Source organism: Lasiodiplodia theobromae, assembly GCF_012971845.1.
Source record: "Lasiodiplodia theobromae strain AM2As chromosome Unknown scaffold_41, whole genome shotgun sequence".
In the NCBI taxonomy this organism is placed as follows: domain Eukaryota; kingdom Fungi; phylum Ascomycota; class Dothideomycetes; order Botryosphaeriales; family Botryosphaeriaceae; genus Lasiodiplodia; species Lasiodiplodia theobromae.
Window position 1 is genome coordinate 17,339 of NW_023336521.1, and position 23,812 is coordinate 41,150.

The window sequence follows — 23,812 nt, forward strand, 5'->3', positions numbered from 1 at the left end:
TGAACGCCAAATGCCGCACCAGCTGCTCGGCTCTCGTTTCGGCTCATCTATTGAACTGGGGTCATGGACTCTACTCAGAAGTGTAGTATCTGCTGCCTGTGTCTTCCTATCTTCACAAGGTTTCAGAGCCGGCAAAAGCAAGCGTCAGATATCGTTGCTTTGATCTTTAGTTTTATGTACTGCAGTGGAAGAAAAAAAAAAGCAATACCCCCCAGCCAGAGGGGTTTGGAGGGGTACAGATGCGCGCTTGCACGCTCTTACTGAATTCAATCTTGTTAACCCATTCTCGCTTCAATGACAAAAACAAAGTAGAAGTACTCGCTCGCTCGCTGCGTGATAAAAACAAAACCACCTGCGTCCCTACATTATCCGTACCCCAGAAGGGAAAGAAAGAAAACAATCGATCAGCCAATCCACCTCCTCTCCACCGACGGCGTGCCCCTCGCTCCACCCCTCTTACCCAGCCCGACTGTTACCGTTTGCTGTAACGACACGGTGGAGATGTCGAAGGGGTCGTTTCCGCCTGCGCCCTGGGCGGCCGCAGGCGTGGGCAGGTTGTCGGCCAGAGCTTGTGCGCTGCTGCCAGAACTGACGGTCGATGTTGCGGCTGTGCTGCTCGTGATGGCGAGCGAGGTGGTGGCTGCGATTGTGCTGCTGGTGCTGGTGCTGGTGCTGGGGCTAGCGCTGCTGTTCGGAGGGCCAGATGGCGGCGGAGGCCCGTTGGAGGAGCCGAGGGCGAAGGAGAGCGGGGTGGTGCTTGCGGCAGCGGCGGAGGAAGTGCTTGCGGCAGCGGCAGAGGAAGTGGTTGTGTCAGCGGCAGAGGAAGTGCTTGCGGCAGCGGCAGAGGAGGAGGCTGCGGCAGTAGCAGAGGTGGTTGCGGGAGGTGTCTGGCAGTCGTTCGAAGCGGAGACGGTGATGGTTTTCTCGAAGGTGGCAGCCACTGTAACGGTCTTCTCGAAGGTTGCGGCAACGGTGACCTAGATGGGGCGATTAGCTTCGTTTATATTTCGGAGGGCGTGGGGAGGTAGTCACGGTGGTGGTGAGCTGCTCCTTCATGGTTTCGGTGACAGTCTCGGTCAGGGTTTCTATTTGGACCTCGGTCTGGGTCTCGGTGGCCATCATGGTGACATACATAGTCTCGGTTGCCGTCTGGTTGAGGGTGAGGGTGAAGGTCGGCTCGTCTTCCTGGGCCTGGGAAGTGACAGCAGGACTGTTGGCGGGATCAGCAGTGTCGTTCTCGCGCGAGTGGTGGTTTGAGGCTTACACTGTTGCATTATCGCCGTGTCGTCTAAGCAGCTCGACAGCATAGCTCGGCTTCTTGCGCAGAGGGCCGGCTTCGAGCGGACCAAGTTGTGCTGAAACCTGTTGCTTTCGGTCAGCAGACTGGGCGCTGGACGCGGAGGCTGGAGATGCGTACAGATGTCATGGCGAAAGCGGCAAGGGCCGCCACGACCTGGGTCAAGCGCCTCATGGTGTATTAAAAAGGGGACCAGCCCTTGAGCGAGCGACAGCAGACCAGCTGGCAGAAGAGAATGAAAAGAATCACGAGTGCATCGAGGGCAATGAGCGGCGTTGAGCAAAAGGGCGGAAACGAAGGCGTGAGGAAAGGAGGAGTGCAAACGGAACAAGAGGGAGGCCAGCAACATGTAGACATGGACAGCCCCACCACAGCAGCATGTTGGTCTCAGGATGCTAAGCAGTGGCCTGGGCGTCAGTCGCGGGAGCCTGACCGGGGTTGTAGCGAGGAGCCGGTCTCATCGCTGCGACGCTGCGTGTCGAGGACCTCGATGCGAGAGCAGCACGCGTCTCAGCACCGCCGCTGGCCCTGGCTGGGCGCATGCAGCGGCTTCGCGACTACCATGGTCTCGGTCACCAGCGCGGCTACTCTGGCGTGCCTTCCATGCTGCAGGTGAAGAGTCGAGGCCCATGACGTCGATCCGCACGGACCGCGATCCCGATGCCCAGCCAGAATCTAACTTCTTCTTTCGTCTCTTTGACAGCGTCATGTCGCTGCATGCTGAGCCCTGCATATAAACCGGCTTCCCGAGCCCTGAAACGCACGAACAAAAACACCACCATGGCCGCCGCCGTCCACGTCTTGGACGACTACTATCTCGCCATTACTTTCCTCATCACCGTCGCCTACCAGCTCTTTTTCTTTTCCATAGCCTACTCTCTCAAGTTCGACAAGTTGACCGACTTCGCCGGCGGCTCCAACTTTGTCCTTCTCGCCATCATCACCCTCGCCTTTAGCCAAGACCGTGACCATGCTCGCCAGATCGTCTGCTCCGTCTTCATCATGGCCTGGGGAGCTCGCCTTTCCGCCTTCCTGCTGTTCCGCATCCTGAAGACCGGCAAAGACGACCGCTTCGACGATAAGCGCGACAAATTTTTCCCCTTCTTGGGCTTCTGGATTTTCCAGATGCTGTAAGTCATCCTCAAGCCTCGCAGACATCACTAACATCTCTCAGCTGGGTCTGGTCCGTCTCCCTGCCCGTCACTCTTCTCAATTCGCCCAACGTCACGCGCTTCCCCCAGCCCGATTTCGGTACAGCTTGCGACATTGCTGGCGTGATTATGTTTGCCATCGGCTTCACCATCGAATCAATCTCAGACGTTCAAAAGTACCGCTTTAAAGCACGTCACGGCCGTGAGCCCATCTGCGACGTCGGCTTCTTCCGCTGGACCCGACATCCCAACTACTTCGGCGAAATCACCATCCAGTTCTCCATCTTCACCATTGCCGTTGCTCCCGCCGCCTACGGTTATGTACACGGCGGTGCCCGCCGTGCTCTCTATGCCTCAATCCTCGGGCCCGTCTTTTTGACTACCTTGTTGATGTTCGTCTCCGGATTGACGCTTCAGGAGCGCCCGGGTGCGAAGAAGCATTATGAGAAAGGCCATCGTTGGGACGAGTACTCGCGCTATTTGAACCGCACTAGCATCCTGCTTCCCTTCCCCCCGACCCTGTATGAGAGGATGCCGACATTTCTGAAGCGTACCGTTTTCTTGGAATTCCCCATATACGTCTTCGACCCAGCTAAGCACTCGGATGTCAAAAATCCGGGCGGCGGTCAGGAGTCGGACGTCGATGAGGTCGATGAGGGAAGGACCACCAGGAGGAGTGATGAAGAGGCATTGCATGGGAATTGAACTACCCGGCTCTACTTTGGGTCTGAGAGAGTTATTTGATTGTTACATTTATGCAAGTATGAGTTGAACTGATCACCATGGTAGTTTCCAATAATCTCTTTCTATTCTTTTAATACTCCTCAAAGTATGTCTGCTTTATGTAGCGACTTGAATCCAAAAGGTCAGCGTTTTATCAAGGCGAATTTCCCCGTCCACCCCAGAATATTTAATACAACTCATCCGAGGTTCGCAGGATAATAATATATTGCTCTGGATTCGCGCCAGCCATTTTGATGTATGAATGAAGTCTACCTGGAGAGGGTAAGGCAAGAGAACAGACGACTCTTGACCACCCTATTTGAGGAAAAGTCGAACAACGTCCAGGCGACAAACTTTGTCCACTTAATCATAGGTACTCATATCTACAATCTTATTCGACTTATGGCACATTTTTTTCAGGTGCAGATCCAAGTTGTTTACGACGTTGTTGTAAGATTCCAGTGGCCTCACTCTCGTAGCGAATGTCAGACAGAAGGCCCTTCTGAGAGACATGACAGTGATCCAAATATCCCACTCAGACTCATTGTGACCCATAGCGCTACGCAAAAATGAGAGCTGCAAGACAATGATCCACATGACTTCGCCCGCATACATTATAGTAGCTGCGGAAAACACTCTGTTAATTAGTGGAATACAATTTAAGAAATCAAAGAGCAGCGCATGCGAGCAAGATGATAAATAAATATATCCTGTTCTACAAGACTTTTTTCATCATTATCGCCAATCCTTCTCCAACCCCGGAAAGGGAGTGACGTATGGGGCGGGGCCAGGAAAAGTGGGCTTCTCGGTTGGCGGAGGTGGGAGGGGCCATCTGCAGATCGGCGGATAAGCCGGGAAATCACTTTTTGACAAATTTGAGATTTTTTCCCTAGTCCTTGATTCCATTCTTGTGGTGGTAGCGGCGTCGGCAATACTGGGGAGTGTATATCTGAAACCTTACTTGCAAACGTTGGTAAGAACTCCCCGGCCAGGGTTTAAGCCAGACCTAAGATGCCCTTCTCCTCTTTGCGCTTGGGGGCGATATCGAATGCGTGGATGGCATTACCGACTTTCACTTTGACGACGTCGAATCTGACGCTCATCTGCGAAACATCTTGCTTCATCAGGTAGGATATCTCTTCCACTCCTGACAGCTCTCGGAGCTCAGCAGGAGGCGGCTCAAGGCTCCACGCGAGACTGACGTGGAAGGTATTGGAACGATCATCCTTTTTGTTAACAAAGCCTTTCGCGTCTTCTTCGTCTGCTTTGTGGTCCTCAGTGGCAGTAGGAGCTCCCCAGCCACCGGTCATATCCACGCCCTCCCCATGCTGCTGGTCCTCAGCATAAAGCTCTGGATAGCCGAACCTCTTTGCGGCCTGGTTAGCCGCCAGTAGCAGACGGTTCAATTCATCGTTCGGCGGGCGGCGCATGCCTAGCACCAAAAACCAGCGCGAACGGTCGAAGTTAGGCACCCATTTCAAGCCGTCGAAGCGTGCATCGAAGGGGCGGGTGCTGCTGCGGCGGAGATTCGTAGCCAGTGCATCCAGAAACGGGGCGCGTGAGTCCGTCGGCAGCGGCAGAGTCCGCGAAAGTGACACGTGCAGCGGTGCGGGCGTGGACAGGGGCGTCAGGAGCGAGCTGTGCACGGTTTGCAGCTGGGGAACGCCCGTCGCGTCATTGCTCGCAGAGGTGTGGAAGTAGAGCGCGAGGGCTCGTTCCACGGCGGAGAGAAGCGACTGGAGCGTACGAGATTCTGCAGCATTTGGGTGCCCTCGAGGCGCCTTCAGTTAGCCGGGGAGATATCATTGATACGAGATTGGCCGGGCTGCAAAAATAGCCAAAGATAGTGGCCTGATGTCATGGCGATGTTCTTGGCGTGCAACGGGCGTAACTTACACTCTAGGTAGACGTGCGAAGGCCAATGGCCGTCCATGTGCGGGATGGCGCGCTTCCGGCCGCCGTGCAGGGCGGGATCGTCGTGTGTGCTCTGCCGGGCGTTGGTTGCATAGAGGTCGAGGAAGGCCTGGGGCAGCGGCGGCAGGGATTCCGGAGGGCTGCGGCAGTTGGCGGAGCGCTTGGGTCGTTTGGCGGGCGGCAGAGCATCCTGCTCAGCCTCCGACTCGGAATCGGAGTAGGCGACAAGCGGCATGGCGTCGAGTCTGGACCGCGCAATGATGGACGTTGGGAGGGACAGAGGGTCTTGAGCCGCGGCGGAACGGTGCTGCCGGAGTCGGGCGGCGATCGACACTTAGCGACGTCACCCCAATGACGCAGGGCCTTGCCGCAGTACGCGTACCCTTCTGGGCGGTGCCTGCTGCTGTCGAACAAATCAGCAGTCAAATGCACCGCAAGCCCGCAGCTTCTCCTCCCCTCTCTCTCCACTCTCCGCCCCTCTGCTTTTCGCTCGTCTCTGCAAACAATTCCTTAATTACGAGCTCAATACCCGCCAAAATGGAACCAAACAAAGCGGACGCCAAAGCCGTAAGCTCCCGCAGCCGAAATCCCGCGTGACAACAGCACTACTCACTCTCGCTTAGGCTCAGCAGTACCTCATCGACCCTCTGATTGCGCCTGATCCCAGCGACGAGACCGGCCCAGGAACCCATTTCCGCTCAACTTTTGGCCCGCAACCGTCTAGCACCAGCCTGCCGCCGCCTCCGCCCTACTCACCGCCCAAGGGAGCTTCTCTGCAGAGCCGGCAATCCACTGGCGCCTCTACCAACCCCTTCCGCAAGTCTTCGGTCGGCTCCAAGGACGGAAGCCGCGCCTCCAGCCACCGCATCAGCGGCAGTGGTTACCCCACGCCCCCATCGTCTGCCAGCCCACGTCGCTCGAGTTTCCAGCACCGTGAGGAGGCGTTTGCGTCGTACAACTCGTCACCACGGTCCCGCCGCAGCGGCAGCCACGGAAGCCACCCAAGCTCTTCGCCTAGAAAGGCAGAGGTTCAAGGTAGGCCCCGTCGCAGCAGCTCGCTGCGGGAACGTTACCCTGGTGACAAGTCTGTCCATCCACTAGACCAGTTGAAGCGCGAGGAGAAGCTCGCCCGCCGCTCCCCCCATCTCAACAAACGTCACCTCCCGGGACCGGACACGATCGATCGTTTGGACTCCATCAACGGCAAGTACCACCACGAGGGCCCGTACGACGCTGCACTGTTGGCACGCAACACTTCCTGGGATACCAGCCCGCTTGCTGCCTTGCAGGACTCCAACGCTGAGGCAATCAAGGCAACGCCTGAAGAGAATGTGAAGAATGCCGTGGAGAGACACCATCCGCTCGATGGCGTTGCTGTCGTTCCGCCTGGCATGACCGATCGTTTTGGTCGAAGGTACGACTATGAGGAGGGAGATGACATGATGATCTTCAATGGTGGTAACTACAGGCGCTGGCCTGGTATTGTAAGTCCATTACTTGCTGTAACCCAACCACTCTCATTGACATTTCACAGACCTATCACCCCAATGACATCAAGGGCAAAGGCGAGCCTAGTTACTCCATCGACGAAGCTATGAAAAGACACAAGATCAGCGGAAAGGCCGACGGCATTGAAATGACCTCACGTCCTCGCAACAAGTCAGATGTCGGTCCTCAGTACAATGGCCCCTACCCCGATCCCGATGGCACCGGTTATGTAGGCGAGCAACGCTTCAACGACTGGTTGACTCCCGACAGCGGCGTGTCTCGCAGCCGCTCTACTGGCCACAAAATGACCGACGGTTTGAAGAAGAGACTCGGAAGCATCCGTCGGAAGCACAAGGAGAGAGCTGACTAAGCTCATCACAAAACTATTTTCCGGTTTTGTCACTCTTGTTTGTTTTGTAGGATATGGCTAAGAAAGCGTATGGCCAAGAAAGCCACGGGAATTTGTATCAATACATCACGACTACTCATGACGACGGTATATTAGACAGCGGGTAATCACGGACTAGAAAGATCGCCGCGGGATATAAATTGGAATACAGGCATTGCTGTGCTATGGAAAGTTGGTTTCCGGCTTGATTTCATGTTGAGTGTGTCACGGTGTGTCCGACAAGACTTGATGCCAGACGAGACATCAGGACGCTTTATGGGGATCGTAATCAGCAAGAAAATTCATTGGCACCAAAGCTTGAGGCAAGGAATTGCTGGTTAAAAAGTTCTCGACTGCTTAATAACACACCGCACTATTTTTCATCTTGTGCATCTATATTTGCTAGCGACTACGAGGTTAACCTCCTGTTAACGCAGCGCAGAACATAGGCTGTGAGATATCGTAGAGAAGAGGAATACACGGTTTATCACATCGACGGGCTGTGATCTTTTTAAGGTCACGGAAACTATTACAAACTGAAATGCACTGAATTAGAAGATATTTAGACAGTAGTAGTTGTTGTCTGCCCACGTTCCCATCCTTTTCCGATTTTAAAGTCTACACACCTTAAGTGAATGACGATCCCAGTCCTAATACACCGAGACGCGCTGTTGTCTACTAGATTGTTGCTTGTTTCGGAAATACTAGAATTGAAAGGCTTGGGGAAGTGAGATGGTGCTGATGTCACCACCTTGAGTTGTGGCTTAGGTTGTCGATTTCAGGTTGCTATCGTTGACACGGATAGTCGTCGAAGCTGCTGGGCGCTGATTCAAACAATCCACATCGAAGGCAAATAAATATTAGCGAAGGCTCACCAGTCGTGGGTCAAGGGAAAAATCGGAAGTGTTAAAGGTAAAAGGCCGAAGTGTCCTAAGCCTTCTGTGCCCCAAGTCTCAGTAGTTGAGTGAGGCATCGAGAAAAGGGGAGTCCCAACATAAAATGAGAATTCATCAGAAGGGTTGCTGGAATGCGAGACGACTGTCGACGTTGTTGAATGATAGCTGTATGACGTAGTTGAAGTCCGCGCTCGTATGTTTGAGGCTACCGTCCGCAAGCTCCTCCCAAACTCCTGCAAGAAGTGTAGCACAACATGTTCTTCGGGCGGGAGATTCACATTGAGGGGCCCGCGTGCATCTCTCTTTGCCTGTGGCGATTGGCCTGGATATTTCGCAAACGGAATGGGGCTGGAGTGAGATGAAGCGGACTGAACTAGGACTTGGAACCTTATCAGAGCGGAATTCATGATATCATTTCGCCAGAAAACTGGTAATTGTAGAGTTTCTCGAACACTCATTCATCTGCTGTCTGAGATCAACTAAGAAGCTGTCTGCACAATTGATTTCTACAGTGAGTCTGAGATTCATCGGGAAGACCTATCTGGAGGTAGCGACAGACGCGTTTATCCCCTTGTATTCACAGAGATCATTTAGGAACTGCATTCAATACGCTCTGAATGCTCAGTCCCTCCTCGTTGCCGACCGCACCCGCCTTGGCCCAGAACTTGCTTAGATGTCTCGTACCGCTGCCCAGTTGTTAGCGCAATAGTTCCTGATGAAAAACCGCTCAGATCATACCTGTCGCACAAAAGGGTGCACAGTCTGTGGCCGGGGCCCATTTGTAAAGCGAGCTTTGTCACGGCCACGCCTAATAGCCTGTAAGTTTTGTACAAAGATAGTGTTGAGGGGAAGACGTACAATTGACCGCGCTGCTGCTTCCGATGAAGATTCCATCCTTCTCCACCAACCATCTAGCCATGGCCATGGCCTGCTCATCTGTAACCCGGATGGCGTCGTCGACCAGTGCTCGGCCCGCTTCGAAGTTGTGTGTCACGCGGTTAATGCCAACGCCCTCAACGATGGTGTCGACTTGATGCCTTCTCCTAGTGCCTTCTCTCTCTTTAGGGTCAAACATGACGCCGTATTTGACCCTGTTGAAGAGGCCACTGCCTTGCGGATCTGCCAGCACGACCTTTAACTTGGGGAGGCGGGGCTTCAGGAAAAGCGCCACGCCGGAGATAGTTCCACCAGTGCCAGCACCGGTGACGAAGGCATCGAGCTTCCGGCCAGTTTGCTCATAGATCTCCGGGCCAGTGCCTTCATAGTGGGCGCGCCAGTTGGCATCTGTCTCGAATTGGTCGGCGAAGATACCTCTGCCGGGCTTGTTCGGGTTGTTGGTGTGCTCAAGAGCCCTCGCGCGAGCCTTGTTGACGAACTGGTTCTGGTCGACGATGGGAGCCGGACGGACACGCTCCACCTCGGCTCCCAGCCTCAGCAGGAGGTCCGACTTCTCCAGCGCAACGTCGTCGGGCATGCAGATGTGAGCGAGATAACCCCGTGCGCGGCAGATTGCTGCGAGCGAGATGCCAGTGCTTCCGACGGTGCCTTCGTAAACCATGTCTCCCGAGTTTGGGGTCAAGAGGCCCTCGTCTTCGGCCATGTTGATGATGCTTAGCGCGACGCGGTCCTTGGGGCTGTTGCCGGCGCCATTGAGGAACTCGGCCTTTGCCAGGATCTCGCAGCCAGTAGCCTCAGACAAGGACTTGATCTTGATGAGCGGGGTGTTGCCGATGCAGCCTTCAATGCCCTCTGCGATGTCTTCGATGGGGTCGGACGGGTCAAGATTTATGGTATTGTCTTTGAGCTCGACCTGGTGGGCCGTACGGAGAGACCAGAGGGAAGCCCTGTGATCCAGGCGCCTGAGCCGTGGCTTCTGCTGCTCCTTTGCAGCTCTGTAGCGGCGCTCGAGGTCGGGATAAACATCTTTGTAGCCCAGTGTCAGGAGGACGCCGGCGACGAAGGCGCCGCCAATCCACCAGTGGACCCGGTGGTTCTGGCTGTCCATGCTCTTGCCGACATGCACATTACCGTGCGAGTTCGTTTGCGCAGGATCCGGACCGCAGCGGTTTCGGAGTGACGTGCAGCGTGTGGCTGGTGGGTCGTGGCGGCACTAGCCACGCGCGTTTGACGCGGAGCTGGACAGCACGCGGCCGCTTGTCGCCCTCGACCTTGTCCCCTCCCCCGCCAGCCATGGACTCGCCCGTCGTCGCCCAGCTGTTCCGCCAACTGTTCTCGCACCGCGCGAGCCAATGCCTGCGTGCGCCCGCCGCCTCGCTCGCACGCACCCAGCGTCGCGGCCTGGCGTCCAGCAGAGAGGACGCTGGCCAGGTCAACGCCGGCCCAGGGAGCAGATGGCAGCAGCGGACAGACATCCTCCCTGCAGAGCGCGGCGATGAGTTCAAGCGCTACCCAACCGTTACCGCAGACTCGTTGCGGTCCCGGAGGGAAAGGCCGCGGCGGGTGAAGATGCTCATGCGAGACTTCATCGAAGGTACCGTCCAACGTGCATTGCCCACCGTCACAGCGCTAATTGGCCTTGCAGACAGCCTGTACAACCCCCACTACGGCTACTTTTCGAAACAGGTCGTCATTTTCCATCCGGGCGAGCCCTTCATCTTCAGCAATCTCAAAGACGAGCCCGAGTTCTACCGCATCCTGAGCGAGAGGTACACGCAATTCGAAGATGAATTGGACCAGAAGCAATACGACGAAACCCGCCAGCTGTGGCATACTCCGACCGAGCTGTTCCGTCCATACTACGGCGAGTCCATTGCGAGATATCTCGTCACCAATTACAAGCTGTCGCAGTATCCCTACCACGATCTGCTTATATACGAGATGGGCGCCGGAAACGGGACCCTGATGATCAACATTCTGGACTACATCCGCGACGCATATCCCGAGGTCTACGAGCGCACCAAGTTCCGTGTCATCGAAATTTCTTCCTCCCTCGCCTCCTTGCAGGTCCACCATTTGAAGCGTTCGGCCTCCGCCCGTGGCCATCTAGACAAGGTTGAGGTCATCAACCGCTCCATCTTTGACTGGAACACCTATGTTTCCTCGCCCTGCTTCTTCCTTGCTCTTGAGGTCTTCGACAACTTTGCTCATGACTGCCTCCGCTACGATCCATTCACTGAAGCCGCGCTCCAAGGCAACGTCCTGATCGACAACAACGGCGATTTCTACGAATTCTACACCCGCGATATCGATCCCGTCGTCGCACGCTTCCTTCGCGTACGAGACGCCGCAGTGACTAAACCATACAGGCATCCATTGCAACAACCACGCTGGCTCCGGAACGCCCGCGCAAGACTCCCCTTCGCGCCAAACCTGACGGTCCCGGAGTTTATTCCTACGCGGTTGATGCAGTTTTTCGACATCCTCCACAAATTTTTCCCTGCACACAAGCTTGTCACCAGCGATTTCCACAGCTTGCCCGACACTGTCAAGGGCATCAACGCGCCCGTCGTTCAAACGAGGTACCAGCGGAAAATGGTGCCTGTGAGCACACCACTGGTAAGTCACCAAACCCCATCACTTCCGAATACTCGACGTCTGACATAATGCTCGCTTGCAGGTACAACAAGGCTACTTTGATATTCTTTTCCCCACCGATTTTGGCGTTATGGAAGATGTATATCGCGCCATCACCGGTAAGCTGACGCGGGTTATGACGCATGAGGATTTCTTGAAGAGGTGGGCGTTTGTGGAGGATACGCAGGTGCGGAGCGGCGAAAATCCGTTGCTGAGCTGGTACAAGAATGCCAGCGTGATGACGACGGTATAGTTCTCTTGCTGTACAATCGGAGAGGGACGTCATAGCTCAAAGATCAATGCACCCAATGTGCCAAATGTTTGATCATAACCTTTCAATGATGATAATGAAGCACTGCAAAAGCGAGAGGCCCCCAGTGAGCTCTCCACAAGTGTTTTTGTCTCTGAAAAAAAAAAAAGAGTATGAAAAGACTTCTCGTACTGCGTATATTCGTGAATTCCTCAGCAGAAAGATGGCACACCAACTCACATCCACTCCTCGGTCGTTCCGATCAATATGTGGGTATCGTTTACACATGGGAAAGCAGCTGAAGTCTCGAGCCCTCCAGGAAGCCTAGACTACCGACAGTATAGGAGACGCTGTCCCCCCTTGAATGACTTCGAATTCACATCCAAAACGAGAAGAGACCCCAACCAACGGAGCCGCTTTCCCCCTTTTCACCTTCAGGCAAACTTTGCGATCCTCGCCTCCAGATCCCTAACCCAGTCGCCAACGGTCTTGATGTTGTCCTGTAGGGTGCCCTCGCCTTGCTTGAGGTTCTCCTCGACCTTGGTAAGTGCCTCGCTCCACTGGCGAATCTCCTCGGCTTGCTCACCCTGACGCTTCTCGAGCTCGTCAAGGGTGGCTGCGGCGGTGCCGGCGCTGGTGTGGATAAGGCGCAGGGTGCGCAGGCGCTCGAGCACGAGCGGGAGCGTCGGTGACAGACTCTCGATGGTCGTGAGTGTGCCGTATAGGGCGTTGATCTTAGCTACACGCTCCGGGTCCTCGATGTAGGCGCCCATCATCTCGGGTGGTGGGCCAGCGTCCGCCGCTCCTCCCGCACCGGCGGCTACACCGGCAGCTGCTGCGACGGCACTCGCAGAGATAGTGTCGCTGCGCTGCCGCGAACCCGTCGCGCTGACGGGGGATGAGACGCCGTCCTGTGAGGCACGCGCCGACCGGCGAAGCTCGTCAAGGCGCTCTGCCTCCTGTGTGAGTTTCTGCACGCGACGGCTGGCGGCATCAAGGGAGGATGTTGAAACCTCAGAGATGGTCTGAAGTTGGCGCTCTAGCGTGTCGAGATTGTGCAGGATGCTCTTGGGCGGGTGCGTGGCGATGTCAGGCATGTTGTTGGCATTGAGGCCGAGCGCCTTCTCTAGCTGCGAAAGGCGGGCGTCGAAGTCGGCTGCACGCGACAGGGCTTGCGCGGCCTGTTCTGATGCCGCCGTGACCGTGATTCCGGTTGTCGTCTGCGGTATCGTGGTTGTTGCATCCGCTGCCGGCCGTGCGAACCGTTTCAGCGTGCGCGTAAACTGTGCCTCCGCACCCTTGACGCCGCCCTGGCGCTGCACGTATACGGCATCCAGCATCTCGCTCAGCTTAGCAATGCCCTCCGCCGGATCCTCCTCATCTTCTTCCTCTCCAGCGGTGGCGGCCGGTTGTTCCCCACCCTCTTCGGCCTCTTCTCCTTCAGTCACCCCGCTGCCTTCTTTCTTCATCTGCTCTCGCAGCTCGACCTCTTGCTTCACTTCCTCAACCTCCCGCCTTAGCCTCGCCAGCTTCCGCTCCAGCGTCTCATCGTCCTCGTCGCTGAAATCGCCGTACTCGTCGTCGCTGCCGCGGCTACCCCGCCGGTGCCGCCTCGACGCCGTGCGATACGAACGACGTTGCCGGCGTATCCGATCCGAGAAGTCAACCCCCTTGGCGTCGACGCGGGCGGGCTGGAAGATTGCGCGCGCGTCGCCGGGCTCGAGATGGCGGCGGTCAATGTTGGAAAGCCCATCGTCGGATTCGTCGTAGGAGGATGCTTGCGAGGGGGAGCGGGCGGTGGAGCTCTGCCAGTTGGTACGTTAGATCCGATAGCCATGGACTAAAGGTGTGTAGAAGGTGCGTACCGGCAACGTGGTGTCCTCCGTTAGCTCGGGCGTCTCGTAGATGTCTGGTGCATCGCGGTCCTGGAGAGAAGGATTGTTAGTTTTTATTTGAGATGAAGCAATGGCCAGGAAGGTGGCATACGAGGTCGGGCAAGTTCTCGTACTTGCGGTTTTGGGCCATGGTGGAGCGCAGGGCCTGCGTTGGTGGGCTTTGCGGTGGGCGTGACGCGGAGCTCGTGGTGGTCGGCACGGGAGCCGTGTTGTTTGAGCCCGGCGGCGCGCCTGGGGACTCCCGGTACAATGGCCCGTGCGGCCCAAGCACTTTCGCAGCGAGCACCGCAGGAGCGTACGGCCTGTCAAAACTCGTTGGAACAGTTTCTGCGGCCAACACGAGGTTCAGAAGCCTCCGCAGATATATACCCGAAAGCAGTGGGCGTGGTGATGTAACTTGTCTACACCGTCCGGCGAATTTCAACATTGGCTCTACAGCTGAGAACTGAGCGGAGTGGTAATGATGTCTAATTCGCAGGGCCTATCACAAGCCTTTCGTATTAAGACCCTACCCCATTTGTGCATTGAACCAACCAATGGACAGGCATCCACCCTAGCCTTTTTCTTTAGCCATGCCTCTTTTCGGTAGTATGGCCATGGCAGAAGTCTGCATGCAAAAACAACACTTGGCTGCAAGGCGAGACGCCGAACGCTAAATCTGCTACTGGGAGAAAGGCCGATTATTGTCTTCGTGATATGCCTCAGAATAGAGCTGTACGCTCAGCCGTACCCGACTATACCAAGCTCTGCGACAGCTTATTAAATTGCCATCTTGTGCTTGATAGAAGCGACGTGGTATATCATCCACAACTGATCAGAACGGACCCATCGTCACGCGAGGCGTCTTGGGGCAAGGGCAGTACGCTGACGACATATCTTGTGTACAAGCGCTGCATGGGCTGAGGCCACTGCTGCGCAGCAGACGGCGAGGATCGATAGGGGATCTCATCGGATGCTTTGTGGTTCTGCGTTGTTGGTAAGCACGCATGAAGCCTCATCGTCATAGTCAAACCGCAAGCTGCAGATAGGAAGCATTGATCGAGTCAACGGTGAAGCGTTGGGGGGGATGTCTGAACGGGAAGAAGACCGCGCAGCTCGGGCGACCGCGTGATGAGACAGGTGACGGCGCCAGTGCACCTTGTGGGCACAGCGATGATATGCTTGGCGGTGAGGCGGTGGTGCGCGGGCGTAGGGTGGAGATGGGCGGCGGGCCGCAGGTGGGTGAGATTGGGCTCGCACTCGCGGAAACATGGCTGCGCGGGCCGGGGCAAGCGCGCAGGCGCCGCAAAGGTGTCGCACCGAGACACGGCGGCGGGCGACGCAGCATGTTCAAGCTGGAGCGAGCGGGCGGGCGAGGGGTTTGGGGTGAGGTCGAATTAAGTGTCCGGTGGTTCGCTTGGGTAAGCCCCGAAAAGTACGAGCGAGCGCAGGACAGAACGGCGCCGCCAGAACATCACTCGCAGGAGCGCCGCCCCTCTTGCAGAGAATGAATCGCTCCCGAGAGGCCGCCGCCCGTTTCAAGTTGCCGCGATCCTGCTCATGTCCTTCTTTAGCGCCAATCGATTCATTCCCAGCGCCTCTCGCTTCTCGCACATCACAAGCTCCTACCGCGCCTTGAGGAACATGTTCTCCACCGAAACCGCCACGGAGAGCGATGCCGCCGATGCGCACTCGTATCTGCTCAACACCTCCCATGATCTGCTGGAAGACCACCTGGCCGCCAAGGAATCCGAGCTGGACTTTGCGCTGAAGGATGAGCATATCGACGATGTCAGCTTTTCCGCCTTCGACCATGGCCCTCTGTACGACCGTTACGATGAATCAGGCCCGTCGTCCGTGCAGCCGGGCGACAACAATGATTTTTCAGAGCCCGGCGGCAGTCACATGAGTCTGAAAGGCGACGGCGACGACGCTCGCCCGGCCCTTGACGGCACCGTGGACCAGCATCATGTATCGGTGGACGATGACACCACCCCCGGCGATGCTGTAGTCCCCTCTGCTGCAGACTCCGCAATGCACGTCGACGACTCCAACGGTATGTCGAAGATGATTTCTGATGAGTTTGAGATGAATCACCACACGCCTTTGCACCAGGGGACGCCCGAGATTAATGTCGCGATTCCGGCAAGTGCGACTGGCCTTGACGACGAGCCCAAGCATCACAATACACTGTCTGGCCGCGTTCAGAAGAACACCAAGGACACGCCCCGCTCCTCCAACATGTCTATAAAACAGGAATCCCCCGGCCTCACCACACGTCCATCTGGCTACCCACCGATTGGAAAAAACTTACCTGCATTCAGGGCCAAATCTTCGATACCCGCGCACATACCAGTATTGGAGTTTGCGCGGCAGTGCATTTTAGCAGCCCAGTCGTCGAGGCTCAATCCATTCGCCTTACATCCTGGCGAATACGAGCTTCTCAGGGATCACATCACGCACCCTCAAGTCACCGTCTACCTTAATATCCGAAACGCCATTCTTCGGCTTTGGACGAGGAATCCCCTGGTCGCCGTAACGAAGGCGGAGGCAGCAGGGTGCGCAAGAGACGCTCGGTATTTCGACATGTCGCAAGTGGCGTACAAGTGGCTCGTGCGTAACGGGTACATCAACTATGGCTGTATCGAGCTTCAAAGCACTGCCGGACCCATATCGAGAGCCAAGGCCAGAGGTGGTAAGCGCAGGACGATAGTCGTCGCTGGAGCCGGAATGGCAGGGTTGGGTTGTGCGCGGCACCTGGAAGGCTTGATTGCGCAGCTCGGGGAACAGTGGACGAACAATGGAGAAAGACCGCCCCGCGTGGTTGTGCTCGAGGGGCGCAAGAGGATCGGCGGTCGTGTATATTCGCATCCATTGAAGAACCAGAGCAAGAGCACGCTTCCTCCAGGACTCCGGAACACTGTCGAGATGGGTGCGCAGATTATCACTGGCTTCGAGCATGGAAATCCTCTGAACTGCATCATCCGCGGACAGCTCGCACTTCGATACCACACCCTCAAAGACGACACCATCATCTACGACACCGATGGGGCTGTGGTCGACCAAGAGGGAGACATACTTGTTGAGAAGCTTTACAATGACATTCTGGAGCGAGTCAGCCAGTTTAGGAACAAGGCTCCACCGCCGCAAACCGTCGAAGGGGACCGACGTCTCATCCAATTAGGCCGCGATCCTTCAAATGATTCTGGCGATCTCATCTCGTCGCTTGAGGATGCCGGTGCCTCTCAAACAGTGCCAAGCCTGAACTCCAACAAAATCAAGAAGACGGTAAATCCAAACGCTTTGATGGGCGTCGAAAAATCAGCTGGGCGAGCGTACACACTTGCTCCTGGCTCTGGGACTAACGTGTCAGCTGCAGAAGCAGCAAGAAACATGGGTTGGCAATTAAAACCCGACACTTCGATCACTGGCAACTTGAAGCTCGATTCTGTGACTCAGGTTCCCGAGCATCCAACATTAGGCGCAACGATGGATGAAGCCATGAGGCAGTATCAGAGTATGGTTCAAATGAGTCCAAAACATGTACGGCTTTTCAACTGGCACCATGCAAATATGGAATATTCCAATGCTGCTCACGTCAATCAGTTGAGCCTCGGAGGCTGGGATCAGGACATTGGGAATGAATTTGAGGGGCCCCACTCGCACATTATTGGCGGATATCAACAGCTTCCTCGAGGACTCTGGCAGAGCCCTACCAAGCTCGACGTCCGTTTTAACAGCCCGGTGAAATCCATACGCCAAGAGAATGCGCGTCATGTCGTGGAATGCGATAACGGCGATATAATCGAAGCTGATGAGGTCGTGGTCACAATCCCTCTCGGAGTCCTGAAGCGAGGAGTAATCAGTTTCAGTCCTCCTTTGCCAGAGTGGAAGACGGCGCCGATTCAGCGGCTAGGCTTTGGATTACTGAACAAGGTAGTTTCAAGCCTCATCCGAACGTTGGTGCATGACTATACTAATGTATACTCCTTAGGTCGCATTAGTTTACGACACGCCGTTCTGGGAACCCGATCGCGATATCTTCGGCACTCTCAACGAGGCCGAGCTCCGAGACAGTATGGAGCAGAAGGATTACGAATCCCGCAGAGGCCGGTTTTGGCTTTTCTGGAATTGCATTAAGACGACCGGGCGCCCGACGCTCGTTGCGCTTATGGCCGGTAATGCCGCGCACGATACTGAAGTAACAGATGATCACGTCTTGGTCCGCGAGGTCACAGAGCGCCTATCCAAAATGTTCGCGCCAGCAATTGTCCCGCTTCCAACAGAGTATATTGTAACGCGGTGGAAGAAAGATCCGTTCGCCGGTGGCAGCTATTCTTTCATGGGGCCGACCGCACAGCCAGGCGACTATGATGCCATGGCACGACCAATAGGTTCTCTACACTTTGCAGGCGAAGCGACCTGTGGCACTCACCCGGCAACTGTGCACGGCGCATATCTGTCCGGTCTCCGCGCAGCATCAGAGGTGGTTGATTCGATGCTCGGGCCAATCGAAGTGCAGCACCCGCTGGTTGCACCAAAGGCGAAGCAAGGCACCCCCACACTAGGCGCCGGCGCCGGCACGAAGCGTGGCCGTGAGGAGATGGACTCAGTCGAGTCACGAAACGTGAGACAGGCCAGGAACGAGGACTTGGAGGTTTTGATCACGGCAGCGATCCTCGAGCAAGTCGGGGAACGGCCACACAAGCCGGAGAGAACAGGCAACAATCCATATCTGCTGTACACCAGGGACCACTGGCACAGCGTCAAGGCGGAGTGCGACGAGCAACGCAGGGCGGCCACGGGGGATGCGAACGCAAAGGCGTCGAAGGACCACATCCGCACGGTCCTCGGTGCGAAGTGGCGCAACGCACCGAACGAGGTGCAACAGCCGTACCTCGACGAGGCCAACAAGCTCAAGGAAGCTAGCGCCACAGCCGCGGCAGAGTACAAGGAGAAGGCAGCCGTTTGGGAGAAGGGGGCGGCCCGGATTCGGACGGAGTTCATGGCCAGGAACCTCGCGCAAGGCGAGTCTTTCAGCGGCAAAACGGCGATCGAGACGGGCAGCACACGGAGGGAGCGACGGGTCGTGTCGTGACGTCTGTTTTCTGTATTCCTAAGGAGTAGCATCACAGCATGCGGGATGGGTGGGTCAGGCGCACGTTATCGCTAGGTGGATTGCATGTCAGGCGTTGGCGGTGGGTCAGCATTCGCATAAGCTGCAGACATCACTCGATGATGTATCTAGCAGGTCAAATTGTCAGACGCGCAACCGAAGCGTGGGCCCGCGATCGTGAAGAGTTGCACGGCGTCTCGTAATTAATCGGCGGCGCAGGCCGCAGGCTGGCCAGGCACCGCAGCCGGACAGTCGCGACGCCGGTGGTGCCTGGGGTCGCCTCACGTCATTCATCAGCATTGCGCACCCCCAGCCGGGAACCCAGGACCGTGGGTCGCGCAACGTGCGAAAAACAAACGTCGAGGCGGGCGTGGTTCCCATTAGGCTTCCCGGGGCGGCGGAATCCCATCGATCAGCGTCGCTCGGATTAACCCCCGCTTTGGCGGCCGCGGAGCGCGAGAGGGGGCGGAGGCGGCCTGAGATTCGCTCGTCACACGGCCGGGGCATGCAGGGATTGGCGGGCCAGGCGCGCCCCGGAGGCTCTCAACGCGCCGTTCAAACGCTGGCTGGGCGCCGGCGCAGCGTGGGGAACAGACGAATTTAGGCTGCAGCGGCGCGGCGACGTCAAGCAGCGGCGCGCCGCAGGCCGTTACATTGCAGCGCTGGGCGCTCCACCGCGAAATGCGAGAGCGAGTCTGCCCTGCAGCCGGCGCGTGGTGACGGGCGACAACCGGCACGTTGCACTGGCTCGATGCAGCGCGGCGACTGTGCGCGAGGATCTTGTCCCCACCGGGCAGGCTACCCGTTTGGGCGGTTCGCGGAGAATGCCCATGGAAGCTTCACTCGCAGGAAGATGCCGTGGCTGGGGCCAGCTGCGTTGCCGATGCGCGCAGTGAGGCGTTCCTTCTTACGTTGGCTCGCGGCCGGCAAAAGCGCGCTGTGCCGCAGAGCGGGCGTCGACGTCCATGACACACTACTGCCCCAGGCCCCTCCTCGCCCTCCCGCGCTCTCTCGCCGTGCGCTGCCTGCGTATCTCCACGCGTCTCTCGTTTGCCCCGCCCATGCTGCCGACGCCTGACCCCGTCCTCGCCCAGCCCGGCCGCCGCATATACTTCCTCGCCGCTCCCGAGACGGAACCTGCTGCCCCGAGCAGCGAGCGCAGCGCACCACCGCGCCAGCACCATCCAGCGCCGCCATGAGCTCGTTCTTTGGCAGGCTGCGCTCCAATGCGGTGAGCGCTCCTCCGCCCGAGCCCTGTCGCTGCGTTTCACTGACTGCGTCACAGCCACCCGCGAGCCCGTCGACGGCTGTTGCGCCGACGAAGAAGGACCCCAACGCGCCGCAGCCCACGCCGCTCGAGAAGCTGCTCGCCGCCGACACGAGTCCCATCCGTGCCGATGGCAGCGACAAGTTCTTCGGATTCGAGAATGTAAGCCAATTGCGCCTCCGCCGCCCTCCATGTCTCATGCGCTAATTCGCCGTCACAGTTCGGCAGCACTTGGTATGACGCCCGCCGCCACCCGCACATCCCCCAACTAACGCGCGCTCACCGTGTCTCGGCAGCTACTGCAACTCCATAATACAATGTCTTTACTACTCCACCCCCTTTCGGGAACAGGTCATCAACTTCCCCATCCGCTCGCCGCAAGACTCCCTCGCCGACCGCACCACCAACGGTTTGCCGCGCATCAACACCGACCTCTCGAACGCCGGAGCCAATGGACAGCAGAATCCGCTGTCTCCAACGAGGCAGCCGTCGAGCGCGCAGCTGGCATCCCCTAAGAAATCAGGGGCCGGCCCAGGGGTGCCGGGCGTCCCGCCGGGCACCAAGCCCGAGGAGAACAAGGACTCGCCGGAATACAAGAAGAAGCAGGCCATGGCCGCGGGTCCCGTGCTAAACATGGATTACGAAAACTCCAAGGCGTATGGGATGCCCGAGTCGCTGTTTACGTCATTGAAGGACATCTTCGAGGCCATCATCGCGCACAGGTCACGGGTTGGTGTTGTGAGCCCGCAAAAGTTCTTGGAGATACTTCGTCGCGAGAACGAAATGTTTCGGTCTGCCATGCACCAGGATGCCCACGAGTTCTTAAATCTGCTTCTCAACGAAGTCGTCGAAAACGTTGAGCAGTTCTCTCGGCAGCAACAGCAGCAGCAAATCGAGCAGGAGTCAGCTGAACATAGCGGAGAGTCTGACTCCGGACTAGCAGTGGCCATGTCTCCTGTGTTGAGCAATGCCGTCAAGAACGGTGCCACAAGCAATGTGGGATGGGTCCATTCCCTCTTCGAAGGTACGCTCACGTCGGAAACAAGATGCCTGACATGTGAGAACGTGTCTCAGCGAGACGAAGCCTTCCTGGACCTTTCGGTCGATTTGGAGCAGAATTCCTCGGTGACGTCGTGCTTGAAGCGATTCTCGGAAGAAGAAATGTTGTGCGAGCGCAACAAGTTCCACTGCGACAACTGCGGCGGCCTACAAGAAGCGGAAAAGCGTATGAAAGTCAAAAGATTACCACGGATATTGGCGTTGCATCTGAAAAGGTTCAAGTATACAGAGGACATGCAACGGTTACAAAAGTTGTTTCATAGAGTCGTCTATCCCTATTACCTTCGCCTTTTCAACACTACCGACGATGCTGAGGACCCGGATCGATTATACGAACTGTATGCTGTTGTCGTTCACATCGGAGGTGGAGCGTACCATGGCCATTACGTCTCGATCATCAAGACAGAGGACCGCGGCTGGCTGTTATTCGATGACGAAATGGTGGAGCCTGTGGACAAGTCATACGTGCGGAACTTTTTTGGGGGCGAAAACGTGCTGGCTTGCGCCTATGTGCTCTTCTACCAGGAGACTACTGAGGAGGCGATGAAGAAAGAGCAGGAATCGGAAGCAATAAGTCCTGTTGGTGACACAGTGTCCGTGCCACTGGAGTCGGTGTCGACGCCGATTAAAACGGAGGATGCGCTTGTGAATGGCCATGTGTTCACGCCCGTGGCGCCGGTTTTGGAGGAGAGTAATCTTGATCACACCTCAACAGCGCCACCGTTATCACAGTCCCCGCCCATACGACCCGCCTCGCAGCCACCGCTAGAACATGCCGCCACGTTTGGTGGTCAGCCGACACTTAAGACGAAATGGAGCAGGCTAAATCATCGTGACAAAGATAGGGTTCGGGAGGAGAAAGAGCGCAGAGCATCGATCAAGGCTCAAGAAAAGGAGGCGGAAAAACTGGCGAAGGCGCAGCGTAAAGAGGAAGAATCGAGATTGAAGGAAGCACGAGCGAAACGCCAGGATTTCTACAAGAAGCAGGAGGATGAAATGCGCCAGGTCATGGCCCTAAGCAGGGCCACAGCTAAAGAGGAAGCGAAAAATCGTCGAAGTAGTTCCGCGCAGCCAAGCTCTTCTCCCGACCCGCCCAATGTTACCAATGGCGGGGTGCATAAAGACGAATCGGAACATGCTCCTCCCAATACGGCCAGTACCACTGCTCCATCTTCGACAGGCAGCGAGCCCCCAGCGGGCAAGGTCCCTAAAGAAAACGGCCACCATGGCCGCCACATCCACGGCAGCAAGAGCATCAGTGGCGGTCTCAACCGTTTCCGCAATTCCAGCATCAGCCTTCGCCACAAGCCCAAATTCTTCTCCGGCTCGGGCAAGGACTTCAGCTTCGAAGAGGCGCCCCCGACGCCTACACTTCCGCCGCAATACCAGAATAACGAACCACACACTCCCAAGCAGGAGACGCCTGTTGCTCCCACCTTTGCGAGCCCGAAATGGAATCCGGAAACGCCTGATAGGAATGCCGAGAGCAGCGACGTCGGCGAAAAGGAATTGCCATCAATCCCCCCCGAGAAATCCGCCAAGGAGGTCAAGAAGGAGAAGAGGGGATATCCCAAATTCGGTCTGGGAAAGAAGAAGAGTAGCATGTTGGGATTTGGGTAAGGCTTAATGCTGTTGTTGATCGTGCACTTTCCTGGTCTTCTCTTGCAGTGGGCAGGGAGGCTGTATTTCTTGTTTTCTTTTTTGACTAGACATCTACACTGATCTGGTCTCTATATCGTGTAGGGATGGCTGCCTATATAACTACTGCGGCTGCTGCTGTGGTCTGCTGCAGGAAAGCCGTACCCATGTGCAGGAGGAGTTGCATGGTAGATAAGGGAGGTGGCTCCTATCTGATCGCATTTCGGAGCGGGTTTTGACATAGACGGCCAGAGAACAACTTCCACCAAAAGCAAAAATGGGGCCTCCTTGGAAAGCGATGATGATTGGAGGTAACAGGATGCAAAAGGGGGTGCTTTCTTGTTTGCATAAATACCATGGAGTGGCTTGGGTTCGCCTGGTTCTCTCTTTTTTTCCAGTAGGAGAGACTTATTCTCTGGATGGGATGGGTTCACTTCTTCGCCATTCTTCTCTCTTCGCATGGTTGTGGTTCAATCGCCTCAACTATTCCGTGTCATTTTCTACATATCCAGGCTCGAATTTCGACTTGCGACCATGCTTTTGTCGCTTCTTTAATTTGTGTTTCGTTTTGCATACTTCTGTGGTCTGAGAAGGGCAAGTTGGGGCTTCTCGGCCATTTGGGGATCCTTTCTTCCTCTTGAATTGACACTATATCCTGTACACTAGGAGGGATTCGATTCATCCTTCGTGTTACGTTTGATCAAACGATAGGATCGATTGGCTTTAGTGCCATACTTGTTGTCTCAAAGCTGCACAGTTCACTGACAGCAGAGGAAATAAAACCGTGGAAATAAGATGCAAACAGACAGGATCAATATGCTTGTCGCACTACCCCAGTATGTCGTAACTATCTCCTGGTCTATGCTGCTAGACCAGTTTATTTCAAGAACTTCCTAGGAAACCACCCTGCATACCATCAGAGATTACCCCCTTTCCCACTTTTTCTTAATTATTAATTATGCGTGTTACCTTACAGGGTTGACGGAAGCTCACCGTCCCGGTTCTTGCATTTTGCGGGGCGAAGGTGCCATGTTTTCCTTCCTACACGGCTCGCGTTCGGGGGTTAGGGAGCGGTCATGCCGAGGTTAAGGGAAGGGGGGGAAAACATGGTACGATAATGACTACATAAATATGGGGGGAATGACTTTGAGAGGTGGCGCCCTTTTCGGCGGTACTCAACGGTCGGCCACATTTTTCTGTGTGCCTATCCTCTTTCT

At 56.3% G+C, this 23,812-nt stretch overlaps 9 protein-coding genes across 9 annotated transcripts; 5 read left to right on the forward strand and 4 right to left on the reverse strand.

Annotated features, from left to right (window-relative positions):
- Nucleotides 1-404: 404 nt before the first annotated feature.
- LTHEOB_10714 (uncharacterized protein) lies at nucleotides 405-1,471 on the reverse strand (the record flags this gene model as incomplete). The annotated part of the gene is made up of 4 exons (XM_035507390.1): nucleotides 405-977; nucleotides 1,033-1,210; nucleotides 1,265-1,362; nucleotides 1,418-1,471. 4 exons carry the CDS (start codon nucleotides 1,469-1,471, stop codon nucleotides 405-407), a joined length of 903 nt encoding a protein of 300 aa, XP_035367069.1.
- A 606-nt stretch (nucleotides 1,472-2,077) lies between these two features.
- LTHEOB_10715 (3-oxo-5-alpha-steroid 4-dehydrogenase) lies at nucleotides 2,078-3,153 on the forward strand (the record flags this gene model as incomplete). The annotated part of the gene is made up of 2 exons (XM_035507391.1): nucleotides 2,078-2,427; nucleotides 2,472-3,153. 2 exons carry the CDS (start codon nucleotides 2,078-2,080, stop codon nucleotides 3,151-3,153), a joined length of 1,032 nt encoding a protein of 343 aa, XP_035367070.1.
- A 1,013-nt stretch (nucleotides 3,154-4,166) lies between these two features.
- On the reverse strand, nucleotides 4,167-5,320 carry LTHEOB_10716 (U6 snrna phosphodiesterase; the record flags this gene model as incomplete). Its single annotated transcript, XM_035507392.1, has 2 exons — nucleotides 4,167-4,942; nucleotides 5,068-5,320. 2 exons carry the CDS (start codon nucleotides 5,318-5,320, stop codon nucleotides 4,167-4,169), a joined length of 1,029 nt encoding a protein of 342 aa, XP_035367071.1.
- A 302-nt stretch (nucleotides 5,321-5,622) lies between these two features.
- On the forward strand, nucleotides 5,623-6,943 carry LTHEOB_10717 (Pal1 cell morphology; the record flags this gene model as incomplete). The annotated part of the gene is made up of 3 exons (XM_035507393.1): nucleotides 5,623-5,652; nucleotides 5,709-6,569; nucleotides 6,620-6,943. 3 exons carry the CDS (start codon nucleotides 5,623-5,625, stop codon nucleotides 6,941-6,943), a joined length of 1,215 nt encoding a protein of 404 aa, XP_035367072.1.
- A 1,500-nt stretch (nucleotides 6,944-8,443) lies between these two features.
- LTHEOB_10718 (Cysteine synthase 2) lies at nucleotides 8,444-9,862 on the reverse strand (the record flags this gene model as incomplete). Its single annotated transcript, XM_035507394.1, has 3 exons — nucleotides 8,444-8,543; nucleotides 8,596-8,665; nucleotides 8,716-9,862. The coding sequence occupies 3 exons, from the start codon at nucleotides 9,860-9,862 to the stop codon at nucleotides 8,444-8,446; spliced, it is 1,317 nt and encodes a 438-aa protein (XP_035367073.1).
- A 185-nt stretch (nucleotides 9,863-10,047) lies between these two features.
- LTHEOB_10719 (uncharacterized protein) lies at nucleotides 10,048-11,644 on the forward strand (the record flags this gene model as incomplete). Its single annotated transcript, XM_035507395.1, has 3 exons — nucleotides 10,048-10,348; nucleotides 10,400-11,373; nucleotides 11,435-11,644. The coding sequence occupies 3 exons, from the start codon at nucleotides 10,048-10,050 to the stop codon at nucleotides 11,642-11,644; spliced, it is 1,485 nt and encodes a 494-aa protein (XP_035367074.1).
- A 431-nt stretch (nucleotides 11,645-12,075) lies between these two features.
- LTHEOB_10720 (Dynactin subunit 2 protein) lies at nucleotides 12,076-13,666 on the reverse strand (the record flags this gene model as incomplete). Its single annotated transcript, XM_035507397.1, has 3 exons — nucleotides 12,076-13,446; nucleotides 13,507-13,566; nucleotides 13,628-13,666. 3 exons carry the CDS (start codon nucleotides 13,664-13,666, stop codon nucleotides 12,076-12,078), a joined length of 1,470 nt encoding a protein of 489 aa, XP_035367075.1.
- A 1,493-nt stretch (nucleotides 13,667-15,159) lies between these two features.
- Nucleotides 15,160-18,613, forward strand: LTHEOB_10721 (High mobility group HMG1/HMG2; the record flags this gene model as incomplete). Its single annotated transcript, XM_035507398.1, has 3 exons — nucleotides 15,160-16,803; nucleotides 17,122-17,451; nucleotides 17,510-18,613. The coding sequence occupies 3 exons, from the start codon at nucleotides 15,160-15,162 to the stop codon at nucleotides 18,611-18,613; spliced, it is 3,078 nt and encodes a 1,025-aa protein (XP_035367076.1).
- Nucleotides 18,614-19,826: 1,213 nt separating this feature from the next.
- LTHEOB_10722 (Peptidase C19 ubiquitin carboxyl-terminal hydrolase 2) lies at nucleotides 19,827-22,577 on the forward strand (the record flags this gene model as incomplete). The annotated part of the gene is made up of 7 exons (XM_035507399.1): nucleotides 19,827-19,862; nucleotides 19,917-20,060; nucleotides 20,119-20,132; nucleotides 20,195-20,922; nucleotides 20,977-21,602; nucleotides 21,690-21,747; nucleotides 21,799-22,577. 7 exons carry the CDS (start codon nucleotides 19,827-19,829, stop codon nucleotides 22,575-22,577), a joined length of 2,385 nt encoding a protein of 794 aa, XP_035367077.1.
- Nucleotides 22,578-23,812: the final 1,235 nt, after the last annotated feature.